At 36.2% G+C, this 10,901-nt stretch overlaps 1 protein-coding gene across 1 annotated transcript; it reads left to right on the top strand.

The window, feature by feature from the left end:
* Nucleotides 1-1,220: 1,220 nt before the first annotated feature.
* On the top strand, nt 1,221-2,395 carry png (pan gu). The gene is made up of 2 exons (XM_073966221.1): nt 1,221-1,470; nt 1,541-2,395. The coding sequence occupies exons 1-2, from the start codon at nt 1,312-1,314 to the stop codon at nt 2,219-2,221; spliced, it is 840 nt and encodes a 279-aa protein (XP_073822322.1). The 5' UTR covers nt 1,221-1,311; the 3' UTR covers nt 2,222-2,395.
* Nucleotides 2,396-10,901: the final 8,506 nt, after the last annotated feature.

The raw sequence follows: 10,901 nt of genomic DNA, 5'->3' as shown, positions 1-10,901 counted from the left end.
TGCTTCTATAGACCCTTTCTGATAGAAAGGGTGCTTCTATAGACCCTTTCTGATAGAAAGGGTGCTTCTATAGACCCTTTCTGATAGAAAGGGTGCTTCTATGGACTCTTTCTGAAAAAGAAAGGGTGTTTCTATGGACTCTTTCTCAAAAAGAAAGGGTGTTTCTATGGACTCTATCTTTCTGATAGAATGAAAGGGTGCTTCTATGGACTCTTTCTGAAAAAGAAAGGGTGTTTCTATAGACCCTTTCTGAAAAAGAAAGGGTGTTTCTATAGAAAGAAAGGGTGCTTCTATGGACTCTATCTTTCTGATAGAATGAAAGGGTGCTTCTATGGACTCTTTCTGAAAAAGAAAGGGTGTTTCTATGGACTCTTTCTGAAAAAGAAAGGGTGTTTCTATGGACTCTATCTTTCTGATGGAATGAAAGGGTGCTTCTATGGACTCTTTCTGAGAAAGAAAGGGGGTTTCTATAGACCCTTTCTGAAAAAGAAAGGGTGTTTCTATAGACCCTTTCTGATAGAAAGAAAGTGTGCTTCTATAGACCCTTTCTGATAGAAAGAAAGGGTGTTTCTATGGTCCCATTCTGATAGAAAAAAGAAAGCTTCTAAATACCCTTCCTGAGAACTTCTACTTTGACCATCACAACTATGGGTTCTTAGATCGAGTTCCCCAATACTGCAATTTCGTAAAATTACTCTAGTATTAAACTCTATTTAAGAACCCCTAGTTGCAAGCACGACTATAAAGCAACTGACGTTTCGGAAGTCAGCCATGATATACAAAATATTTAGAATGAACACAACACATACCAATAGTATCCGATTGGAATGGCCATGTCCGATTGAAGGCTGTGAATTCCTAAACCTAACCTTAGGCCTAGTAAGAGGTTTTTCAAACTACTCTTTGACTGCAATTTTAAAAGAATAACACCAAATTGGTTTTAAAAATACTCGATATTTTACTAATATTGGATCACTGTCTCCCCACACGAGGAAGATGAGTATAAGACTGTCTACTTTTATTTTCTTTCAAAGTTTGTATATTTTGTTTTGCTGGGTTATCTTTGTTATTGATCTTCACAAAACGTCATTTAATTGTTTACAATTTTTGTAAGAGATTTCAGGCACCACCATTCAGCCAGTTAAAAACCGTTACCCCCCAAAATGTCTCATGCGAACTTGTTGTTGTGTTTGTTCAGCTCCACTAAATATTCAGCGTAGTCAATTTAATCATTACTAAATACACCCTCGAACTGGACAAAGTGGTGCTTTCCTTAAAAAAATAAATAAAACAAAAACATACAAAACCAAAATGGATTTAGGTGATACTGCCTTGAAACCCATTAAAGTATTAGGAGCTGGCTCCTTTGGAAGGGTGTTTCTATGCAAATATCGTAATAATCAACAAGTTTGTGTGAAGAGAATTATTGTGGTAAATCCGAAGGTAGAGATGGGCATGATTATGGAAGAGGTACATATAAACTGTATATGTTTGTGTGTGTGCCGCTACTAATGTTTACCAATCGTAATCATCCAATTAGGTTTACATAATATCCCAGCTGCAACATCCAAATGTGGTACAATTTATACGCTCCTTTGTACATGCCGGTACTGTGAATATAATAATGGAATATGCACCCAATGGCACGCTGCAAGATCTCATCTATCAGTCCCGACCTAAGGGGTTGAGTCACAATGAAATTATGCGTTATTTTTGTGATGCCCTTATGGGTTTGGAGTACCTGCACATACGACATGTTATCCATCGCGATTTGAAGCCGGCCAATCTCTTAGTTGATGCTAATAATAATTTGAAAATTGCTGATTTTGGTATTTCTTTGGTGCATGCTTCAAAAATCCATAACACGGCTGCATTGGGTACACCCTATTATACACCACCTGAAGTGTTGCGGGGTGAACGTTTTGATTATAAATCAGATATTTGGTCATTGGGTTGTATTCTTTATGAAATGTGCATGGGACATGGACCATTCTCGCAGGCTGCCACGCTGGACGAACTGCGCTATTTAATACGTGTTCTAACGCGTCAGAAAATGGATTGCAGTAATATACGCAAGTTGTACGGGTGTATGTGGGCCCAGCTATGTGAACGTATGATTGTGGCCAATGTACAAATGCGCATCTCATTGCCGGATATAATACGCCTGGAACCTTCATTGACAACATATTATTATAATAAATATTTCGATTATAAGTATTAGAGAAAGGGGGGAGCTGACGGTAGTAGAAGTGTAAAAATAATTGGGACAATATTTCTTTAATGTGTTTATTATTTAATGTTTGTGATAATTATTTATTATTTTCGTTTGTTTAAAAAAATAATAATGTCTATTGTTTGTGATTAGGTAGTTGTAATAAAGATGGAAATTAATAGATTCGAGTTTTTTGTTTATGGACCAATATGCGTTGACGGTGAATACCGACTCGCACAGTGTCACGACCGTGGCCAAAAATGGTTAAAATCGAGTACTTCGGAATACAAATTTTTTGATGAGAATTTGTAGTAAACATTTCAATTTGAATTATGGTATTGATTTGTCAAATAGTTTTGTCAATGGGAAGGTTCAAATCCGATAATTGTTGAAAATATGCATTTTTGTCCTTATTTTACTAAAATGAATAACTTGTATTATGCTCCAAAATTTTAATATTTAAAGTAATTTACCGTTGCCTTCAGAAGGCAACGGGAAACCACTGAAGTAATTTCCCTTGAAAATCATACAGTATGAACAACACAAATCAAAACAAACGGCCCTCAGTCTCCGGCCAAACGAGGGTGCTAAGAATCCCCGGAGGTAAAACCAACCAAAAGCTAAACATTGGAACCTGGAACGTCCGAAGTTTATACGAAATCGGTAAATTAAACAATACAATCAATGAAATGAACCGACTTGATATTGATATACTAGGTGTAAGTGAAACCTGGTGGACAGAATGCGGCGATTTTCAATCCCAAAATGTAATAGTATATCACTCAGGAAATATGGAAGGGATACACAGGAGAGGTGTATGCATTATTGTCAAAAAAAGCATTGCAGACTGTATAATTGGATTTATCCCCATGTCTGAAAGGACTATGATGATAAAAATCTCAGCAAAACCCTTGAATTTAAATATCATCCAAGTATATGCCCCTTCATGTGATGGAAATAATGACGAGGTTGAACATTTCTATGAAGAAATAAGTCAATTATTAAACATGACGAAGTCACATGAAATAACAATAGTTCAAGGCGACTTCAATGCCAAAGTGGGGAATGAAGAAGTAAATGGTATAACTGGAAGATATGGGCTTGGCGAAAGGAATGAGAGAGGAGAAAGATTAATTCAATTTTGTCAAGAGTTTAAGATGACCATAACTAATACAATATTCCGACTACACCCCAGAAGACTCTATACATGGAGATCACCATTAGATAACAGAAGGAATATCGTTCGAAATCAAATTGACTACATAATGATCAACAGCAGATTCAGATCTTGTGTGACCAAATGCTCAACGTACCCGGGAGCTGATGTGCCATCCGACCACAATCTGTTGATGCTCAACGTTCGAATAAAAATTGCAAGATTTAAGAAAAGGAAGAAAAAATCTCACAAGATAAATACTGAGATACTCAATAACTCATCAACCAGAAATGAAGTGAAGGTGCAAATCAATAATAAACTTGAAAACATAGATTCAAACGATGTAGAAAATATATGGAACAATGTCAAGGATACGATGTGCAAAATAACAAAAAAATATCTTGGAAACTGTACAAGAAGACCCCAAAATGAATGGATGAATAATGAAATTATGGAACTTCGTGTGGAACGAAGCAAATATAGGAATGTTGACTATGAACGTTACTGGGAAATCAACAAGGAAATCCGCACCGCTACGCGTGCTGCAAAAAATGCTCTATTGAATGAAAAGTGTAGAGAAATTGAACATCTACAAAATATTCACGATGATTACAATCTTCATAAAAAACTAAAAGAATCCGCAGGAGTGTATAAGAGAGCATCACCATCAGTACTAATGGATGACAACAATCGACCAATCTTTGAGCCATTACACATAAAGAAACGATGGAAAAACTATATTGAACAATTATTCACTGACGACCAACGGTCAAGATATGATAACAACATAAATACATCTTTAACGGGAAACCCAATTACCAAATCCGAAGTAGAATATGCAATTCAATCACTAAAAGATAGGAAATCAACCGGACCCGACGAAATTCCTTCTGAAGTCTTAAAATTAATAGATGGTGATAACATCTCACTCATTGTAAGACTTTTCAATCATGTGTATGATACTGGCCAATATCCAAACGAATGGCTGAAATCAACTTTTATTGCGATACCAAAGAAATCTAATGCAAAAAAGTGTTGTGACTACAGGCTTATTAGCCTTATGTGCCACATATTAAAAATTTTTTTGAGAATAATCCACAAACGAATTTACACGAAATGCGAAAGTGCTATGGGAGAGTCCCAGTTCGGCTTCAAGGAGGGTATGGGCACCAGAGAAGCCATATTATCCATCCAAGTACTGGTACAGAAATGCCGCGAAGTTCAAAAAGATGTTTATATATGTTTCATTGATTATGAAAAGGCATTCGATAACGTCCAACACGACAAATTGATAAATATACTAAGGGAAATTGGAATACAAGAAAAAGAAATTAGATGCATACGCAATTTATATTGGAACCAAACTGCAAGAATTGAAATAAATGGTGATCTGACTGACGAAATTCCCATATCAAAAGGAGTCAGGCAAGGATGCATACTATCGCCGCTTCTTTTTAATATATACTCCCAAAAGATATTTAATGAGTCAATTGAAGGAGAACGAATTGGAATAAGAGTTCAGGGTAAAATTATAAATAATATACGCTATGCTGATGATTCCACAATTATTGCTAGCAGTATATCTGGGCTGCAACAACTCTTAGACAAACTCACGTACGTAAGCGAATCATATGGCCTCAAAATAAATATAAAGAAGACAAAATATATGATTGTAAGTCGAAAATATGTCAGTTGTGAAACGTCACTAAATATCAAAAACGAAAACATCGAACGCGTAAAATCTTTTACATACCTCGGCGTTTTAATTAACGACCAATGGAACACATCAAACGAAATTAAGCGTCGAGTGGAGATGGCCAGAAATGCCTTTTTTAAATACAAAAAAACACTTACAAACCATGAAATTGGTCTCAAAACGAAGGCAAGATTTGTCAAATGCTACATTTGGTCTATACTACTATATGCAGTAGAAACCTGGACCCTAAAAAGTGCAGATGAGAAAAAAATTGAAGCATTTGAAATGTGGGTATACCGAAGAATACTGAAGATACCCTATACATCGCATATTACGAATCAAGAAATTCTAAGACGAATGAACCTCGATAGGCAACTTTTACGCACCGCAAAATCAAGGAAAATCGCATACCTGGGGCACCTGATGAGGAACCATAAATATAAATTTATACAAGCCATTATTAAATGTAATATAGAAGGACACAGAACAAGAGGCAGAAGAGAGACGTACTGGTTAAGGAACATCCAAGAATGGACAGGATACTGGGATGAAACGAATCTAATATATGCTGCGAAGAATCGAGAGCTGTCAATAATTTCATAACATAAAACATTAAAATATATTAATTTGTAATACATATAGTATTGTATGATCGCTTATATCCGAATAACGGATCCGCAAATAAAGAAGAAAGAAGAAGATCGCTCTAAAATAAATTTTTACAGTTGCTTTGGATGTAATAAACATGCATTTAATTTTGTTTGGAAGTAAATAGTGAGTATATGGTGTTTACAGCTACCCAAGTCTGTGGTGTATATCGATTTTGTAAACCAAATTTTAAAATTAGTGCCGTGGGAAAAAATTGTAAAAAAGTGTATATCGATATTATTATTTTTTTATTTTATTTATTTCAATTCATATTTGCCTAGTCTTTCGACCTTAAGCTGTATACTACATTATAATGTTTATATAACAAAATTAATATAAAGTAATAAGTAAGGAATATTTAAACTACTTAAACAAAAAAATTACTATCTGTAAAAGTAGGGGTAGTAATTATAAAAAAACGATATAAACTTATAACATTTCGACTAATAGAGATTTAATGTACTCCAGGAAATGGATGGGATGTTCAACTACTCGTTTAACAAAAATATACAATGATATATTATAAACATAATTGCAGACGAACATGTTATTTCTCTTTTTCACCCTATTTTAACAAAGCGCTAAAACATTCAGAAAGGGTCTATAGAAGCACCCTTTATTTCAGAAAGGGTCTATAGAAGCACCCTTTATTTCAGAAAGGGTCTATAGAAGCACCCTTTATTTCAGAAAGGGTCTATAGAAGCACCCTTTATTTCAGAAAGGGTCTATAGAAGCACCCTTTATTTCAGAAAGGGTCTATAGAAGCACCCTTTATTTCAGAAAGGGTCTATAGAAGCACCCTTTATTTCAGAAAGGGTCTATAGAAGCACCCTTTATTTCAGAAAGGGTCTATAGAAGCACCCTTTATTTCAGAAAGGGTCTATAGAAGCACCCTTTATTTCAGAAAGGGTCTATAGAAGCACCCTTTATTTCAGAAAGGGTCTATAGAAGCACCCTTTATTTCAGAAAGGGTCTATAGAAGCACCCTTTATTTCAGAAAGGGTCTATAGAAGCACCCTTTATTTCAGAAAGGGTCTATAGAAGCACCCTTTATTTCAGAAAGGGTCTATAGAAGCACCCTTTATTTCAGAAAGGGTCTATAGAAGCACCCTTTATTTCAGAAAGGGTCTATAGAAGCACCCTTTATTTCAGAAAGGGTCTATAGAAGCACCCTTTATTTCAGAAAGGGTCTATAGAAGCACCCTTTATTTCAGAAAGGGTCTATAGAAGCACCCTTTATTTCAGAAAGGGTCTATAGAAGCACCCTTTATTTCAAAAAGGGTCTATAGAAGCACCCTTTATTTCAAAAAGGGTCTATAGAAGCACCCTTTATTTCAGAAAGGGTCTATAGAAGCACCCTTTATTTCAGAAAGGGTCTATAGAAGCACCCTTTATTTCAGAAAGGGTCTATAGAAGCACCCTTTATTTCAGAAAGGGTCTATAGAAGCACCCTATATTTCAGAAAGGGTCTATAGAAGCACCCTTTATTTCAGAAAGGGTCTATAGAAGCACCCTTTATTTCAGAAAGGGTCTATAGAAGCACCCTATATTTCAGAAAGGGTCTATAGAAGCACCCTTTATTTCAGAAAGGGTCTATAGAAGCACCCTTTATTTCAGAAAGGGTCTATAGAAGCACCCTTTATTTCAGAAAGGGTCTATAGAAGCACCCTTTATTTCAGAAAGGGTCTATAGAAGCACCCTTTATTTCAGAAAGGGTCTATAGAATCACCCTTTATTTCAGAAAGGGTCTATAGAATCACCCTTTATTTCAGAAAGGGTCTATAGAATCACCCTTTATTTCAGAAAGGGTCTATAGAATCACCCTTTATTTCAGAAAGGGTCTATAGAAGCACCCTTTATTTCAGAAAGGGTCTATAGAAGCACCCTTTATTTCAGAAAGGGTCTATAGAAGCACCCTTTATTTCAGAAAGGGTCTATAGAAGCACCCTTTATTTCAGAAAGGGTCTATAGAAGCACCCTTTATTTCAGAAAGGGTCTATAGAAGCACCCTTTATTTCAGAAAGGGTATATAGAAGCACCCTTTATTTCAGAAAGGGTCTATAGAAGCACCCTTTATTTCAGAAAGGGTCTATAGAAGCACCCTTTATTTCAGAAAGGGTCTATAGAAGCACCCTTTATTTCAGAAAGGGTCTATAGAAGCACCCTTTATTTCAGAAAGGGTCTATAGAAGCACCCTTTATTTCAGAAAGGGTCTATAGAAGCACCCTATATTTCAGAAAGGGTCTATAGAAGCACCCTTTATTTCAGAAAGGGTCTATAGAAGCACCCTTTATTTCAGAAAGGGTCTATAGAAGCACCCTTTATTTCAGAAAGGGTCTATAGAAGCACCCTTTATTTCAGAAACGGTCTATAGAAGCACCCTTTATTTCAGAAAGGGTCTATAGAAGCACCCTTTATTTCAGAAAGGGTCTATAGTAGCACCCTTTATTTCAGAAAGGGTCTATAGTAGCACCCTTTATTTCAGAAAGGGTCTATAGTAGCACCCTTTATTTCAGAAAGGGTCTATAGTAGCACCCTTTATTTCAGAAAGGGTCTATAGTAGCACCCTTTATTTCAGAAAGGGTCTATAGAAGCACCCTTTATTTCAGAAAGGGTCTATAGAAGCACCCTTTATTTCAGAAAGGGTCTATAGAAGCACCCTTTATATCAGAAAGGGTCTATAGAAGCAACTTTTATTTCACAAAGGGTCTATAGAAGCACCCTTTATTTCACAAAGGGTCTATAGAAGCACCCTTTATTTCAGAAAGGGTCTATAGAAGCACCCTTTATTTCAGAAAGGGTCTATAGAAGCACCCTTTATTTCAGAAAGGGTCTATAGAAGCACCTTTTATTTCAGAAAGGGTCTATAGAAGCACCCTTTATTTTAGAAAAGGTCTATAGAAGCACCCTTTATTTCAGAAAGGGTCTAAGAAGCACCCTTTATTTCAGAAAGGGTCTATAGAAGCACCCTTTATTTCAGAAAGGGTCTATAGAAGCACCCTTTATTTCAGAAAGGGTCTATAGAAGCACCCTTTATTTCAGAAAGGGTCTATAGAAGCACCCTTTATTTCAGAAAGGGTCTATAGAAGCACCCTTTATTTCAGAAAGGGTCTATAGAAGCACCCTTTATTTCAGAAAGGGTCTATAGAAGCACCCTTTATTTCAGAAAGGGTCTATAGAAGCACCCTTTATTTCAGAAAGGGTCTATAGAAGCACCCTTTATTTCAGAAAGGGTCTATAGAAGCACCCTTTATTTCAGAAAGGGTCTATAGAAGCACCCTTTATTTCAGAAAGGGTCTATAGAAGCACCCTTTATTTCAGAAAGGGTCTATAGAAGCACCCTTTATTTCAGAAAGGGTCTATAGAAGCACCCTTTATTTCAGAAAGGGTCTATAGAAGCACCCTTTATTTCAGAAAGGGTCTATAGAAGCACCCTTTATTTCAGAAAGGGTCTATAGAAGCACCCTTTATTTCAGAAAGGGTCTATAGAAGCACCCTTTGTTTCAGAAAGGGTCTATAGAAGCACCCTTTATTTCAGAAAGGGTCTATAGAAGCACCCTTTATTTCAGAAAGGGTCTATAGAAGCACCCTTTATTTCAGAAAGGGTCTATAGAAGCACCCTTTATTTCAGAAAGGGTCTATAGAAGCACCCTTTATTTCAGAAAGGGTCTATAGAAGCACCCTTTATTTCAGAAAAGGTCTATAGAAGCACCCTTTATTTCAGAAAGGGTCTAAGAAGCACCCTTTATTTCAGAAAGGGTCTATAGAAGCACCCTTTATTTCAGAAAGGGTCTATAGAAGCACCCTTTATTTCAGAAAGGGTCTATAGAAGCACCCTTTATTTCAGAAAGGGTCTATAGAAGCACCCTTTATTTCAGAAAGGGTCTATAGAAGCACCCTTTATTTCAGAAAGGGTCTATAGAAGCACCCTTTATTTCAGAAAGGGTCTATAGAAGCACCCTTTATTTCAGAAATGGTCTATAGAAGCACCCTTTATTTCAGAAAGGGTCTATAGAAGCACCCTTTATTTCAGAAAGGGTCTATAGAAGCACCCTTTATTTCAGAAAGGGTCTATAGAAGCACCCTTTATTTCAGAAAGGGTCTATAGAAGCACCCTTTGTTTCAGAAAGGGTCTATAGAAGCACCCTTTATTTCAGAAAGGGTCTATAGAAGCACCCTTTATTTCAGAAAGGGTCTATAGAAGCACCCTTTATTTCAGAAAGGGTCTATAGAAGCACCCTTTATTTCAGAAAGGGTCTATAGAAGCACCCTTTATTTCAGAAAGGGTCTATAGAAGCACCCTTTATTTCAGAAAGGGTCTATAGAAGCACCCTTTATTTCAGAAAGGGTCTATAGAAGCACCCTTTATTTCAGAAAGGGTCTATAGAAGCACCCTTTATTTCAGAAAGGGTCTATAGAAGCACCCTTTATTTCAGAAAGGGTCTATAGAAGCACCCTTTATTTCAGAAAGGGTCTATAGAAGTACCCTTTATTTCAGAAAGGGTCTATAGAAGCACCCTTTATTTCAGAAAGGGTCTATAGAAGCACCCTTTATTTCAGAAAGGGTCTATAGAAGCACCCTTTATTTCAGAAAGGGTCTATAGAAGCACCCTTTGTTTCAGAAAGGGTCTATAGAAGCACCCTTTATTTCAGAAAGGGTCTATAGAAGCACCCTTTATTTCAGAAAGGGTCTATAGAAGCACCCTTTATTTCAGAAAGGGTCTATAGAAGCACCCTTTATTTCAGAAATGGTCTATAGAAGCACCCTTTATTTCAGAAAGGGTCTATAGAAGCACCCTTTATTTCATAAAGGGTCTATAGAAGCACCTTTTATTTCAGAAAGGGTCTATAGAAGCACCCTTTCTATGAGAAAGGGTCTATAGAAACACCCTTTCTATCAGAAAGGGCCTAAAGAAGCACCCTTTCTATCAGAAAAGGTCTATAGAAGCACCCTTTCTAAAATTATTCCGAATCAACTTACAATTTTTAAATTCGTTGCAAACTTAAAAAGTTCCTATTACTTTATACACAAAAATTATGTTTGCCTACTAATTAAAAAAATGCTTACACCAATTCGCACATTCTGAAGAAAATGTGCTTATTAGAACAACACCACACTTCGTTGACTCCATTCACTTAAAAAATCCATAAATCAATGCACGGTTGTTAAATTAAGTGAGTTGTGCTTT

The sequence above is a fragment of the Musca autumnalis genome, unplaced genomic scaffold (assembly GCF_047663935.1).
Source record: "Musca autumnalis isolate F117 unplaced genomic scaffold, ASM4766393v1 scaffold_2, whole genome shotgun sequence".
Lineage (NCBI taxonomy): Eukaryota > Metazoa > Arthropoda > Insecta > Diptera > Muscidae > Musca > Musca autumnalis.
This window is presented reverse-complemented; position numbering and strand designations above follow the sequence as displayed.